General features: G+C 44.3%; 1 protein-coding gene across 1 annotated transcript in view; it reads right to left on the reverse strand.

The window, feature by feature from the left end:
- ehbp1 (EH domain binding protein 1) overlaps nucleotides 1-16,660 on the reverse strand; it is a 126,687-nt gene that overhangs the window by 81,536 nt on the left and 28,491 nt on the right. Inside the window, 6 exon segments of the mRNA XM_034608072.1 lie at nucleotides 2,734-2,983; nucleotides 4,891-5,191; nucleotides 6,219-6,356; nucleotides 7,421-7,537; nucleotides 9,246-9,385; nucleotides 10,731-10,912. Coding sequence (XP_034463963.1) covers nucleotides 2,734-2,983; nucleotides 4,891-5,191; nucleotides 6,219-6,356; nucleotides 7,421-7,537; nucleotides 9,246-9,385; nucleotides 10,731-10,912 — 1,128 coding nt within the window.

Below are 16,660 nucleotides of genomic sequence, written 5' to 3' on the forward strand. Positions count from 1 at the left end.
ACAGATGCTGCAGCTTACACATCTATATTTGCCGTCTCGTCCTCTCCATAAATTGCGAGGGCTAAACGTGTGCATGTGCTCGGCTGGCAAAAACCCAGAGCTCCTACGTAGCCCTTGTTAAAGCTTAATGTAAATCTGATCCATATGTGTAATACCTGCATATAGAGTAAGTGGGCACGCACCATATGTCCATTGCACGTCCTGATTTTCCACGAGCTGGCAGTGAAGAAGGCGTTTTTAATGCAATGACAAGGAGGATAAAAATTACATCTAAGATAATATGATTTACATGTGACGAGGACACGGCTTTATCAAAGCCAAAATATGACACTCTACAGATACATAAAAAAGTATGATTCTCTACGAAAAGCATTCCAGCTGTAGTGAAAGGTGCATTTTCTACTAATTCTGTACCTATTTTATACTTTCACATGTTCTCTTGATTACATTCGAGTGAATTTCCCTGGCATGGGATCAATTAAGTCCACCTTATATAATTATATCCATTTTTATTCTCATTCTGAGATTGAACCTAGACGTCTGTGTGTGTGTGTTTGTATTTTGCCAACTTGAATTGCCAGTAGAAATAGTAATAATACAAACCTCGGAACCTTTTATATGAGGGAAGTAAAGTTTAGCTGTGTTTTAGGGGAAGGTTCTAACCAAGCACATGTTCACTCAAAGGAGCCTCAGGCAAAGTAGAAGCTATAAGAACAGATACACACATACATGCATGCAGGTGAACACGAGCACACATCGACACTCTGCACACGTTCATAGTGTGATGATGTGCTGGTTCTCGTCTTGGCCTCTTATAGTGGGAATGTCTCCTCTTAATCCTCTCTGACTTCATACATTCAAAGGTCATCTCGCAGCCTACACATGGCTGAGGAGTGTGTGTGAGTGTGTGTCTGTGTGTGTGTCATAGTGCCTTGTGTGAATAAGAGACAGAAACCTATTCACACTAGCAGTATATGTCAACAAACCCTGTAGGCCCATCCTTGTTTACTGTGAACATCCTATCTCTCTCTCTCTACTATTCCCTGGCCATCTTCCTTCTCTTCCCCCCACTCCTCTCCTCCTGCACCCTTCACTATCTTCCACCTATTCTCCTTCACCACCCCCCAACCCCCTTCAATCCTCACCCGCAATTCATTCTTTGCATCCCTCCCTCCTCCACCCCGAGCTCCAGAGGCAGGGGCATCTCTTGGCGAAGTGTGGCCCACCACAGGCCACTGGCTTTGGGTAATTAAAGTGGTTTAGGCCCCCTCACCCACGGTCACAGGCAACTGCAGCTGGGTGATAAAGGCACTGTGCCATAATTACATGGACGGCCAGCATCACCGCCCAGCTACACTAAAACAGTCAGCCAGCCCGCCGCATGGGGAGGAGGGACCCGTGTGTGTCTGTGTGTGTGTGTATAAGTAACTGTACAGAGCGAGTTTGCATATGTGGGTGTGTGCGTGGGTGTGTGTGTGCACAGGGGGGTCAACACCTCCCTCTGATCGCTCTGCTGTAGTTAAGCCCCCTGTGTTTAAGCCCCACATAGGCTCATTGGGCCCCTACACACACACACACACACACACACACACACACACACACACACACACACACAAACACACACACACACACACACCCCATCCATCCCCACACCCCCAGCCAATCATTCCCCACCAGTGGTCTGACTCCAGCAGTGAGTGTGTGTGACCATCAGCCATTTAATTAGACCCAGACATGATTGAACTAATTTAAATAAATAAATAAACATACGAAAACACCCCAATAAACAAATACCTATATTCAAATGAGGAGCTGGGGAGTTTCATGAGCATAAAGAATGGGCCAGGAGATGGGATTGTGCAGGCGGAAAAAAAGCTAATGTAAGGACCACTGGACGTGGACTCACAAGTGTAAATACACACACTCAAGTGCACACACACACACACACACACACAAACTGCTTTAAGTCACTCACTTATAATCACACGTGTCGCAAAGAATGAGCCAGAATTAAGAATAGGATAAAAACTGTTTCAGAAAGCTGCAGAATTCAAATATTTTAGGTTTCATTTTAATGTTAAAGTATCGTCTGTGTTACTTTCTAATTTAAATTGATATAATCATTGTATTTGGAAAACTAAGTGAAACTTTTGTCATCGTTATAAGGGAAGCAAAGCCCCCTGGACCCCTTAACAATCTAAACAGCACTGTTATCTTTATATCTTTGTTTTTTTCCATAATTTAAGACATAAAATTCTGCCCATTATTCCTCTTTCAATGCCACAGAGAAATCCTCTATGTCTGTTGTTGTTAGCAACGAGCTACAGCTACAGTGTCCACAGAATTGAGTATAAACGTTGGTCAGCTGCCAGAAACTGCTGCCAAAAACAGCATCAGATGGTTGCTCATATTTGTACTTCAGTTTCCAGTTCTACACAAACAAAGTTTTTGTACAGCTGACTGTGTTTACACGGTCAACATTTTAACATCGGTGTTTTAAAGGGAGGTTGTTGTTTTCTATGCTTGTTTAGGGGGGAAAAAAGTTAAAAAGTCCCAAGTCCTCCAACATCACAACCCAGAACGCTTTAAGCACCGGACCACGACACACTGCTGAGGCTGCTTGACGTCACTTTATTCAAGCACTTGTAGTATTTGTAGTTTTGTCGTCCCAGGTACGGTCTGCCAGTCGAGGGGATGAATCTGAGTTCATTTAACTCAATGAAGCCTGTTTACCTTGGGGGACGAGGAGGCCAGCTCTCTCCCCATCAGCGCTGCCACTGGGCTGGGCCCGACAGGCTGCGTTCTCTCTCGGTCTGGACCAGAGCAGGGCGGGTGGGGAGCCGGTGGACTGGGGCCAAGTCCAGAGCTGGGACCCGGGGGCAGGGGAGCCCTCCTCTTCTGGCTTCTGTCCATATCGGGGGAGGAGCCACCAGCGGGGGCCCGCGAAGGGCTCGATGCTCTTGGCTCGTAGAATGGGTTGGATCTGAGAGTGGAGGGAGGAGGGAGGGGACAAGAGACAAGACAAAGAGATGTCATATTAGAAAGTGTTTGATTTTCTTTCTTTTAAACTAAAGATATAGAACAGATATAAGTGTGTGAAATTACCAAGACTAATATGACCTTTTTCCTCAAAGACAGATCAACAGTGGTCACTAAACCAGAACTGTCAACATACCAAGAGTTGACAAAAGTGGACAATTAAGTATTTTCTATTATATTCTAAAGTTAAAGCTATTGTACAAATTTATAGAAAACAAAATACATAAGAAAAAAGTTTCAATGACTATGGACATTGGATCAAAACAGTGAGATGCCACGAGCAGCCTGTGGACGGACTCACGCCTCCGGACAACTGACTGATTAACCAGATGAGCTAACGGGCGCCAACCAACTGCCCATTGTTTCATTAATCAGGAAAATCCTGGATGGAAACGAGAGTTTGGTGCAATACAATGAACAGCACACAACGTGGGAAGGTAATAGAAGATGCAGGTGCACTGAGGTCAGGTCAGCGTGACCTCATATCCTTACTGCCCAAGGTGGACTACTGACAGACAGGCAGGGGCGCGAAGGCACACACACACACACACACACACACACACACTATAGGAACTCTTACACACATACCAGAGTGTTATCAATATACAGGCATGCTTGTGGCACTGAAAGCAGGGGCATGGCCTTGAGACATTCACTCAACATGCAACAAGCAATCCTAAACAAACAAGCGAATTGGATGGAGCGGGCGGAGGGGCGGAGGGGTGGAGAGCGAGAGTGAGAAAGAAAGAAAACTGATTGACTAGGTATCTGTCTGAAAGAGAAGGTTAGAGCGACTCAGTGTCTCTCTGACCGCAGAGCGACAGAGAGGGTAGGGTGGGAAAAAAAAGGAGGGAAGTGAAGAATAGAAAGGCAGGCAGGCCTTTGGAGGAGCTTTAACAGACCAGCACCGGCTAAAAGACATGTGAAAGGGCTGCAGTCAAAACACGGCGTTGCCCTCTTGAACTTTCTATTCTGCAGATAACTGCTCCTGATGTATGAGACAGGGCAAAAGAAACATGCCAGTCAATAACCTGTCTGTCTTTAGACAGCTGAGAGGACTAAAACATGCGGCTATCTGTGTGACGGCTTCACTCAACAACAGCCAAAACCTGAAAGTTTATATTTACAATTCAGGCACAGCCAGTCGTCTTCAAAGGTCACGCACACACAGACACACACACACACACACACACACAGTGAAAGATTCTGCAGAGAGGAGTACGACAAAATGATCCTCACAGTATGAAACTAAGTTCAAATCCTAATCACTGATTAAATGTTACGATGATGTTTTCATCCTGAGATAAGAAAGGAGAAGTTCCAGGAAATGTCCGGAGCAACTCACTTGCACATTTGCCTTCTCGCATACAGCCCTTCCGGGAAAAGGGAAAGAGAGGAATAAGGAGGAAGAAGAATGAAGGTGAGACAGATAGAAAAAAAAGGAAGCAAGTGAAATGAAAATGAACGGAGTCTGAGGAGGAAGTCGAGGAGGGAAAGTATGGGCCAACAAGTTGATTGGAGGGAAGAAAGGAATGATAGAGGAGGGGAAAGAGGGAGACAAGCTTCAAGAATGCAGTGAAACAACAGGGCCCTTGTTCCTGTTGAAAGAGCTGCTTCGTCACTCCGCCTCGATGGGGGGGCTACAAGTACTTCTCCATAAGGAGGGGTCTGAGAGGACTTGGCCTGTCGACAGTAATGGAACCAGGCAGGCTGGATCCGTACAGACTGTTTCTAGAGCTACTAGAAACCGTGTCAGACAACTATTCTCAGAGGTGTACGTGTGGACTCGACACGATGTGACAAAAGAACAAAGATGAGGAAACAGAGTGAATTAAAGAAATGAAGTCTTACTCATCGAGCTCCTCTTCCTCGTTGCGAGCGGTGTCTGCATACAGGTACTTGCTCATGTCAACAGGCCGTACGCCTTTCCTCTGCCTGGGCTTTGGGGGTTCTGGGTCTGGCTGGGGGTCCATGTCCTGGTCCTGCTCGTGGTCCTGCTCGTGGTCCTGGTCCTGGTCCGGCTCCTCGAAGGGGTTCCCTGGGGAAGTTTGTGTCTCCAGTTCATCTGGTTCACTGAACGGATTCGAGGAGTCGTGGTCATAAAAGGAAACATCGTCGACGAGCTTCTGTAAGACCGGCTGGGCACGAGGCTCTGTTCGATGGAGGAGAGAGAACAATGACTGCAGGTACAACACATATTATACAAGAGTCAACCACGGTCACAATGATTCAATACAATCTTCTGTGATAGCTTGTAACACCACCTGGTTATTTGTCTTCTCATATTGTGTTTTTTTTATTTCGCCAGGTTATTTTTCCACCCCTTTCCATTTGTTTGTCAGCAGGATTATGCAAAAAAAACACTGAATGTATTTCCATATACATTAGTGGAAGGACGGGACATGGGCCAAGAAAGATCTGCTAAATTTTAAATATGTACAAAGGGGCATATTTATTTTTTGTGTAATAGAACTTCTAATTGTGGATTCCTTCAAAAAAATTCTAAAAACTTCTATCACCTCTTAATTATACACGGCTCCTTTTGTTTATATAGTTTGCTCCTTTTATATTATGTGAACACTTTGTCAGTTTTGTATATTGTTTATTTTGCTTTTATTATCCATTCAAGCACTTTGTAAACCTGGTTTTAAAACACTATTTACTTACTTACAGATTTCTCAGGTAAAATATATCAGGGGACTTGATTTGTATAATTCTATAAATGATATATATCATATCATTTCCAAAACAAACACACAAGTAAAACCTATGTAAAGTTTCAAAAGGGGTTAAATAATATTAGGGCGTCTCACAAGAGATGTGGATGAAAAACAAATTCCTAAAACAAACACCACAGCAGCAGCTTCATGAGGGGGGGAAGCATATCACTCAAAAAACAAACAGTCCACATTAATACTGCTGGCTACTCAAGTGGTCAGACAAAAATATTGGTTTAGCTATCTGAAAGCACTGGAGCCCACCTGCTACAGTTACACATGATCACACACATTCACAGGATGTGTACGTCCAAACATTCATTAACATCTAACTCCCCTGATTCCTAGAATAAACAAAAACCTGTATTGTGTAACAGTAGGTGAAAAATAAAAATCAAAGTCTGGAGCCAGTCACAATAAAATCTGACTGCGTGTGTTTTCTGTCACACGAGTTCAACGTACCCTCCTCCTCAGGCTCTCCAAACGGGTTGAGGTGGTTTGGATGAAGGTCGTCCTCGGGGTCCTCGAAGGGATTTGTGCTCATGGCGAGAGGCGTTTCCTGATCCTCGTCTTCCAGGAAGTTCAGCTTGTTGATCAGCTCTGTTTTCACAGATTCCAAAGTAAAGTCATACAAATGAACCATTAAAAATAAAGAATTATGACAACTGCAGTAAACAACAACACAAATATCCCAGAGTGAAATGAATAAAAACAACGCAAACCCAAAATACACCACATTCTGCACTTTGGAGTGAACCAGGAGCATAAACACTTGCATGTTATTCCCTCTTGCTAACTTCCCTGTGCTCCTCTGCAACCCCAGAGCCAACTTCAATACATATAGCAGCACAGTAGCATTCTGGGAAGACTTGTGTGGCGTGGAGGGTTACTGTGGGAGACGGTGAAGGCGGCACATGGAGTTGCTATAGAGATCCTGGCTGGAGAGGCGAAGACCACTTTATCTTCATCCTCACTGTAGCTCGGTCTCATGCTGCCAGGGTCACAAGGCTTTATACAGAGATACTGAGACGTGAACCAGTGGGAAAGAAGCAGCCAGCCAGGGTCTGGGGTGCACGGGTCCGCAAGGGAGTCTCTCTGCCTTCACCGTTAAACTCTGTCTTAACTTTTTACTCCATCACACAAGCCCAGTCCAATTTAGCATTGGATTATATTAAAGTCTCACGGTGAGAATCCCACAGATCTTAGACTCACTGTTCCAACTCCAATTTGAAAATAATAAAGCAACCTGTCTTCGTGAAAAGATACATTTTTGTTGCGTCCGATTTTGTTCCTGGTTTGGTTCACTACCAATTGCAGCAAAAGAATGTTCACACCATCAAAAACACAAAGAATAGGAACCAAAAGGAAGTGTCCACAACACCTTGTACAAAACATCACGACATGAACCAAAAATAAACTGCAACACACCACATGACCACAACAACATCACAATATCAATGTCTAGGATGCTCGGAGATGGGGGGGGGGGGGGGGGTAACTTAGGTCAAGGAGAAACCAAAAAGAATTGGAGAAGGAACGATTAAGAAAAAAGAATACATGGAAAACAATGAACTGTTGGGTGGAGATGACACACAGGTCACAAGACGGAGGAAGAGTCAGAAAAACGGAAATGGGGGGGGGGGGGAAGAAAGATGAAGAAAGACCTTGGGAGGAAGCGGCGGGCTTAGCGGCTGCTTTGCGAGCTCGCTTAAGGAAAGCAGCATCATCATCATCATCATCCCCATCTAAGCAGCTGAGGGCATTCAACTGGTTTACTATCTCTGTAAACGACAGGGCCGTACAGGAAGGGAGGAAGGAAGAATAGCAGTGAGACAAAATAACACACCCCATCGAGAGAACACACACACACACACACACACACACACACACACACACACACACACACACACACACACAGCTTATATAGAGTTGAAAACAGTTTGTATACTTCGGTGTGGAACATAGATAATGCTTGTATTGGGTTGTCACTTATTATTTGAACAGCAATGACCCGTTTGATACACAATCTAGAAGTGCATCAGACCGTCAGAAGTAGTTTGCCTTGAGATCCAGCAGAGGGCGCTCACTATCAGCTTGGCCTCTTGACCTATGAGTCAAGTTAGTCGGTCTGGTTGTGTTGTTTTGCTAAACGGAGGAGGCTAGCTAGCAAAGCTGAGCGGAGCTTCGCGACACAGTTTGCTTGAGAAGCGGTGTGTGGGGAAGTGTTGTGTGTTTTACACATGAGAGCTGAGTAACGAACAGAGACGAGGCTGATTGAAGTTAATGTCTTGATAAATTCATTTGATTTTGAAACGTACGTGTAATGATGGTATGATTGATGGTATGTTTAGAACTACACACACAAACACTGATATTTGTACCATATGTGCTCGACCAGTTTGATACCATGCACAAAAACAGGAAATACTTATTTTACACAGGTTAAGTCGCTGACTGGTTATCTCGTGAGTTGTACTAAAGAACACCCAACAATCACTAACATGATATCATAAAGACCCTGTACACACAAAATATATGTACAACACATCCTTCTTAGCTGCAAGACATTCTCTTTTTATTATTTACATATTTCATGTAGAAGATAAAAAGACAATATGTGTTGGTGTGTGTTATTGCTGGGGAGGCTGCCTGGCTTGTTGGGAAGGTACGTCCAAGGGCGGAATATGATAGTAGGTAGTTTTGGCAGCTTGGCCGGTCTTTTGATTCACAGACACACACTAGTGCATCGCTGTAGGCACTCAATGCATATACATACAAATGAGACAAAGAGCAGAGACGTGAAGAGAGCGGAGAGGACGCATGAAGCTTAACATGAAGATATTGCGCTTTGAAAAGTTGGATTAAGCAAAGCAGGAAGCGGTGGGGCCCATACATTAAACTGTGGAATGAATCCTCAACATGTATGTATGTATGCAAGGTGGCAAGCCCCCGTCAGGCCGCCACACCAGCAACACAGGCAGAAGGATGAAGAGAGGAACAAGAGGTGATGAAGAACACACAGTCTGTGCAACAGAAGACAACCTTGAATTCTCACACATGCTCACACTCATGGAAGCATAAAGTTAGAATGAAAAAATATCGAGAGAAGCAAAGTTGATGCCTCACGTGAAGCATTGGGTCATGGTTATTCTGGTCTGGTTGATTATTCAGGACGGAGAGAGAGAGAGACGTGCTTCCCAAAGTGAAGTTGTCAGTTTGGGAGAATTCAATAGGATTCTATCAGCATTGTAGCTGTCGAATTAGATTTTATAGCTCGACTCAGCAGCTATCAGCCAAAAGAGCTGGTGAAAGCAGCATTAAACTGAGCTGACACACAAAGAAAATGTTTACACACGGAAATATACACATTAAAAAGCAGTGACGTGGGTGAATTTCATCAACTGCAGCAGGTTTATCTCTGATCTTCCAAAACAATACGTCGGTGGCTGCATTAAAGAAACAAAAAGTGCTTTGTGTTCGTTTTTTTACCTGTGATCTTCGCTGCCTTCTCCTCCTGGTTGACCCTGTTCTCCTCGTCCTCCTCGTTCTCCTCCTCAAAGTCGTCCAAGTTGCCGATATCTGCCTGTTTCATGCTCATCAGGCTGGCCAGGCTCTGCATGTCCTCGTCACTGGAGCACACACGCACACACACACACACACAGACACACACACACACACAGACAGTTGGAACAGGTAAACAAACACATAATGGTTCAAAAAGCAAACCAACCCCAGGTCTACATATGTTTATGATGATGATACGAACATAATAGTAGATCACGACCAATTTAGTCTTTCATAGACATGTGCGTATATTTTACAGAATAAACAATATATGAAATTATGTTTCATTTCCTATTATTACACATCAGGCATTAGAAACGTTTTCCTCCCGATATCAGCATCAGTTCCCAAACATCTATGTCGGTCGGGCTCTTCATAATAGACTTGACAACTACCAGGGTGATGCAAAGGTATAAAGGGAATAATTAATGAATTCAAATGCATCATTTCATTTCTTCCCTTCAGACCTCGACATCTGCACCTTACTGTCATAAACACACTTTAACTTCACTCACTCTTTAACCTCGTCTCTCATCCTCTCTCACCTCTACCCGTCCTCCCTTTGTCTCTGTCCCCCCCCCCCTGTCACTCTCGTCACACATGTATTAATTTCTACATTATTTCTAGTATTTTATGTTGCCTTGTGTACGCCCCCCCCCCCCCAGTCCCTCGATACCACCGCTCCGTCATAATCACTGTATCCTCCTTTCTGTGTTCTTTGTGTTTGGTGTTTCCCAGACCCACGGGCTCATTTGAACTGGTGTGATGGAGTTTGTTTGTGTGTGGCCGACATCATTCCCCGAAGGGTTAACAGGGGTTACGCGCCATCGACCCGCCATCCGCGCCGCAACAAAGGCCTCGCTGCTCGCTCTCTCTCCCAGTGTGTGTGTGTGTGTGTGTGTGTCTTTAAATGAAAGTTGCTGCTTTCAAATTAGAATGAATAACAAACGTCCTGATTGAGAGTGTGTGTCTGTGATATCAAAGACGACCATGAGAGAAAGAATAAAAAGCTGTACCGAGTGAGTGTGTGTGCATTTGTAAATTACAATTAGAAATGTGTGCATGTACATTACGCCTGTTTATATATTCTTAAATATTTGTATCATTGTAAAGTTCATGCAGTCAATAAAATTCACTTTCAACCAAGGCAGGTTAACTTGGAGCTGAGGACATCAAGTCTGAGTTTGAAGAGACATGCAATCAAATCTTCAATAACGTCATTCTTCAAACATCTCTGGTTCGGGTGAGACTGCAGGTCACAAAACAAAGCCGGAGAGATTGTAGTTCTAAGGCGGATGTGTTCCACTGAAAGTCGAGTATTATTTTTAATAGAAGAATCAGAACCAGGATTCGCGAGGGACCTAAACCGTGTTGACACCCCGACTCCACCGAGAACAGACCAAGACTTACGTGGCCTTTCCCTCACGGAGGAAGATGCAGGAGAGGGAGAACTGCAGAGTGGCCGACACCACCTTCTTCGACAGCGGCTTGAATTTGAGTTTGACATCAGTCTGCGTGGGCATGGGGCTGGCGTACTGCTTCATGTTTATACTGCTGGTGGCCAAGGCCTTCCTCCGCCCTGAGGGAGACTCCTGCACGGGGAGAGAGAGACAAGAAGCACATTCAGGTGAATATGGGCTCGAATTGTTAAACTGACAGAACATTACACTGACACATGCCGGGTGTCAAACAGAAAACCCAAGAGAAAAGAAGGGTTTTGTTTAAAATTAAGTTTAATATTTAATGTGAGGTAATTCTTCCAGACTTAATTGGTTTTTATTGAACTTCTTTTCACTGTTTTACATCCTCCTTTGGGAAACAGGTACTTAAGGTTCAGTACAGTGCAAATTAATTCTCATTCTTTTCATCCCTTCTAATGACTGTGTTTACAACATGCAGATAAATAATGGTCAGTGTTGGTTGGTAAATTCCAAACAAGCTAAAAACCGGTGCCCTCCTGCACTCATTCTGAATTTGGTTGTAAAAATCCCTCCTGATATTTCCTATTCCACGCTGAAGACATTTTTTCCTGCACTTTTCAGATATGTGCTCTGGGTCGGAGGGGAGAAGTCAAACTGGAATTCGGGAACACGCCACAGACCAGATGATAAGAAGTCATGGAGTCAGTGGAATGGCAAATGCAAAAAATGCAAACTGCTTGCCTGAGGACAGTGTGTGGAAAATATGAACTGCAGGGAAACTGTTGGATATGAAAAACCTAAAAACAGAAGTTGGGGGTGTTCCAGCCTTTTGTCTGCCGCCCCTCAGCTGCCAGTCTTGTCTTGGAAGCACCTCCCTGTCAGTGGATGGCAGACGGGTTCACCTCCGTGCTCTCCTGAAGCAACTTACATACTATGTTCTTCTCTTCTGTTTTATTTCTACTACCATATTTTCCTTGTTTGTGATCATTTGCATGAGGAGACACCATATGGATATGGACACAGCCATTGATCCATGTTGCGTCCACTAACATGGAGGAGGCAGAGCTCTATGGGAGAAACTCAAAACTCATGCTCTGTCTTTACATTTGCCTGATTCCAACACAAAACAGCACATGTAACTGTAGATACACCTCCACAGACACACACAGACACACACTTCTGTTATTATACCACAGGAAAATACCTTCTTGTCTCAGCTCTGAATCGAGCCCCGAGGATCCACCCTCTCATGTGCACTATGCCGAACAAAGCAGAGCAGCTAGCTCTCTTTCACACAACACCAGTTTGAGAGCATATATACATACAGTGTACACACGCGCTCCGCCGTCTGTGGCAGATAAAGCGATACGAGCTCTTTACGTTGCCCGTTTCCTGATGTCTTCACACACACACACACGGGCACACAAACCTCAGAGGCTTTGGCTCAGTGGGGAAAACTCAATCTCAGCCTTATCGCTGAGGACTGCAGGGTATTCTTTGTCACACACACACACACACACACACACACACACACACACACACACACACACACACACACACACACACACACACACACACACACACACACACACACCACAGAAAGAGAGAGAGTTAGTATCAGTACAAAGTGGTAAAGCTATTGGTAATATTGTGAGAAACTATGTAAGCTCCGAATAGGAAATGGAACTCTATGGGTCAGCCATAGGAATACTGACTCTGGGTGTAAGTGACCACTTATTGTAATTATTAAACACTATATGATGTTGAGTCTCACTAACTCCCTCCTAACAGTGTCTATGGGCTCTCTTGACATGCATCTCTGTAATTACTGCTGCTTTCTCATTGGCTGTCTTCAAGAAAGTAGTAAAAAAAAAAAAAAAAAAAGAAGCACTAAAACAGGTTAACAGTCAAATTCCCATTAACGTAAGATCTTAAAAACAAAGTGCATCCCTCCACCAACGCTTTATTTCACCAGGTGAAGCGTCGAAGATTCTGTCGTGTGAACCAGGCTTTAGGCAACAGGCCTCTTCCCTCACGAGTTTCTCTCCTGATGCAGTTTGGACAACACATAAAACCTAAACCCCCTCAGACAAACATCATCTCTTTCTCTAACTTTTACCCGTCCGTTTCTGTCCCGTCTTTCCATCCCTCTGCTGTACATCTTATCTAACCCCACTATCCTCCCATCTCTCTCCGTCTCTACCTCCTCGTCCCCATGTCGCTCCTTCCTCAGACCAATAATTAAATTAAATAAAATACAGAAGAATCCGACCGACCAACTGAGTAGCGAGGCCACTTGACATTTCGTGCCGACATCTGAACATAATGATGTATCATCGCCGCTGCCACCAACCTCTTCTTCTCAGCCCATTGCAAGAAGAAGAAGAAGAAAAAACTCTCCCTCTCCACCTCTTATCTCTCTGCAGATTACACTCCAGCTATTATACTAAGCTAATAGCGCATGTAGATACTTTATGAATGAATTTGCCAAATGCACCAAACACTTAAGAAGAGGGGATTTAGCAAAAAGGAGGATGGGGAGAAAAGAGGGGGGGGGGGGTCTTGAAAAATAGGAAATACTTAAAGATATGCAAATACCCTGGCAAAAGAATGGAATAACCATTTCAACAGATTTGAGTAGGGGCAGCAAACAATGGAAATCTGCTCTATTTCCCCGGATGCTACTTGTCAATCAACGTGTGTGTGTGTGCATATGCATGTGTGTGTGTGTGTGTGTGTGTGTGTGTGTGTGTGTGTGTGTCTTTTAGAGAACGTGGGGCGGGGGGGTGTAGTCAGGATTAGGGTGACTGGGAGGTTGTGACAATGTGTAAAATGAAAAGGAAGCACAATACAGAAGTTTAATTTATTACAGAAAGAAATGTGCTCTGAGCCCAGAGAACGACTAAATACCTGCATGTGTGTGTGTGTCTGTGTGTGTCTGTCTGTGTGTGTGTGTGAATAGAGAGAGAGAGAGAGGGCAAAGGAGATATAGACAGAGGGCGGGAGGGGCAATGGCGATATACTGCCTCCTCGCTGCATCTCTGTACAACTGCAACAGTTAACTGTTACTTACAACTCACTCACACACACGCAGGCCAACGTTTTACCAGATACATGTTAAGACTTATGCTCGGATTGTATTTGTCATGAATTAGGATGAACTTGGTCTTTTTATTTTGTGTGAGACTACAGTGTGTGTGTGTGTTAGAGTACCCATCCTGCCCCTCTCTCCTGGTGCCAGCTGGCCCTGGATCAATTCACAGATGCTCCCCTGGTGGGGGGGCAGGGGTCAGGGCAAGAGGGGTGCCCGGGGGTCCTGCTGAATCCCTCTGCCCCAAAATGCCAATGGGACGGGCAGGAGGAAGGAGGGGGCGGGGGATCCTTTTGTCACCGAGAGATGGATTAATTAGACTGAGTGCTAAAAGAACCTGGCTTCTTTGTGTGGACCTGGTCTGACTGATACACACACACACACAGACACACACTGACACACACACACAGTTGGGCAGTGATAGCACATGATGAACAAAAGGAATAAGAGCCCAATAGACACACACCAATCAGCTAATGGTTTTTTAACACAGGTCACCACTGTTAGTTTCTAATTTGAACAAACACAGTCGATGTTCGTTATTGATCCACATAATAGCAAATTTAATGAATACACCAACATTATTTATTCCTATGTTAACTCTGACTTCTCCTGCCGTTGTCAGCAGTAAGGTACAAGTGATTTTCCAGTGGTTGAGGAGAGCAGTGATGTTTAGTGTGTTGTTGGGGAAGATGGAGGATAAAAACACGGCTTTAGCATCACAACCGTGACGATAAGTGATGAATCACTGGTTCCACAACAAGCAGATGAGTATCTGACTTAAGCCCGATGCTTCAAAACAAAACTGGAGGGAAACGGGACAAACTGAGGTCAGTTACACTCCGACGACAGAACATGTGAAGACTACACATCTCACAAGTCACATTCGCTGGCAAGTCTCTGTCTGTATGTGGCTCCCGTACCTTCCACCTGTTCGTGGAAGTGCAGAGTCAAAGTTGGTGCAAATCTGAACACTTGAAATGTTCAATATAAATAAAACTTTGAATAAACAGACGACCGGTGCTATGTAGCAGCAGCGGCTGGGAATCAACAATGTAAGTGACAGTCACAGCACATTCACAGCAACGACATCTGATTCTCCAGTCGGGGATTCAGCGTACTGGGATCACACGTCACTGAACTTTGAATTAACGGGTGAACGGCTCTTTGTGCAGCGACAGTGGAGCAGCGTCAGTGTTCTGCATTACATGTTTTAGAAAGCAAGCTGCAACCAGCTCTACCACAGGGCGAGCAAACAGCCCCGGTGCACTCGATTTGTTTAAATACTTGCTCAATCGAGGCAGTTTGTGCTGATCAGCAGGCCGACAGAAGAGAAACAATGAATGTTCCTTTGAGTTTCTGGCTCATTCCACATCCTCCTGTTTTTCTTCCTGTGTGGAAATGTGTTAATTGAAAATGGTGAAACAAAAACCTCCCTCTCAAAGCGGATAAAAAAGGAACACAGAGGCTGCAAATATTCCAGTCCACACAAGAATGTACACAGGCCTTTTGTAATTTGCATTCGCACGGTTCAGGAAATAAAATAAAAGCCGAACTCAATTTACCCTATAGAATAAGCCTGAGGTTGCACCGATTAGCCCTGCGCCCTGACACCCAAAATCAGCTGGCTGTGGTTGAATTCAGCAGTCAGCAGATTGGAGGTTGGTGGGGGGGGGGGGGGGCACAGTGATATTCCTCTCGCCTCAAGGTCACAGTTATTGGAAATGGAGACATCCAATGTGCTCACATCTCTCTTTGAAACCACACACAATGGAGTGATTCCTCTGTGTCAATTTGGACTCCCCTGATAACTGATAAGACGAGCCTTTTTACATACCACCTATGAATACTGGACTATAGGTGTTATAGACGCACACACACACAGACACACACACACACACAGAGAGACACACAGACACACACACAGGGAGATTAAGACCAATTTATTCATCTGCTATTATATGTGAGGATTTATTTTTTTCCCCAAGCTGTGTGTATGTGTCTGTATTTTAAAAGCAACAATGGACATAAAAAGGCATGAAATACTATCACTGCAGTTATGTGAATTACAATAACAATGGTCTTAATAATGGAATGAACTGTGCAAATGGTTTTCATGCGTACGACACACACACACACACACACACACACACACACACACACACAAATAGAAAGTTAAAAAGAGGACAGAATTGCTCCTCACTAGAACCACCTTGTGGATCACACAGAACTTCACCCCCCCCCCCCCACCCCCACCTCCTAACTAATGGAAACACCTTGCACTCTGAGCACCACTATGTTCATGAGGGAGGATGTGAACAACAAAAAGAGAGTTGATGGCAAAGTGGCTGAATGAAGTGCGTGAAATGAAAGCACTTGTATCCACTGCACTTTGAAACCATGGCTCCACAACACAAATCACAAATACACAGACTGGTGCAAACACATCTGGGATACTTCCGCCTCATCTGTGCTCATTCAACAAGATCATATTCAGTCTGTGTCTCTCACTTAATTGTGGATGGGGTCAGAATTTTACTGGTTTTTCTTTGGTCATATATTTGGATTAAAAGGTAGATTTATCAATCAAATTTTCAATTTAAACCTTAATGTCGTCAACATTTCAGGGGAATGCAATAGTAAATCTGCAACATTGTGTGTGTGTGTGTGTGTGTGTGTGTGTGTGTGTGCAGAGGAGAGCGGAGGGTTTAGGGCTACAGAGCAACAGAAAGACAGAGAGGAATGTGTTTAATGCAGGGTTGCTTCTGATGGCAACAGATGAAAGGAGGAGAGTCACAAACCAACCAGCCCTTAAAAAGCCCTAATCC

Source organism: Hippoglossus hippoglossus, chromosome 15, assembly GCF_009819705.1.
Source record: "Hippoglossus hippoglossus isolate fHipHip1 chromosome 15, fHipHip1.pri, whole genome shotgun sequence".
NCBI classification, from domain to species: Eukaryota; Metazoa; Chordata; class Actinopteri; order Pleuronectiformes; family Pleuronectidae; genus Hippoglossus; species Hippoglossus hippoglossus.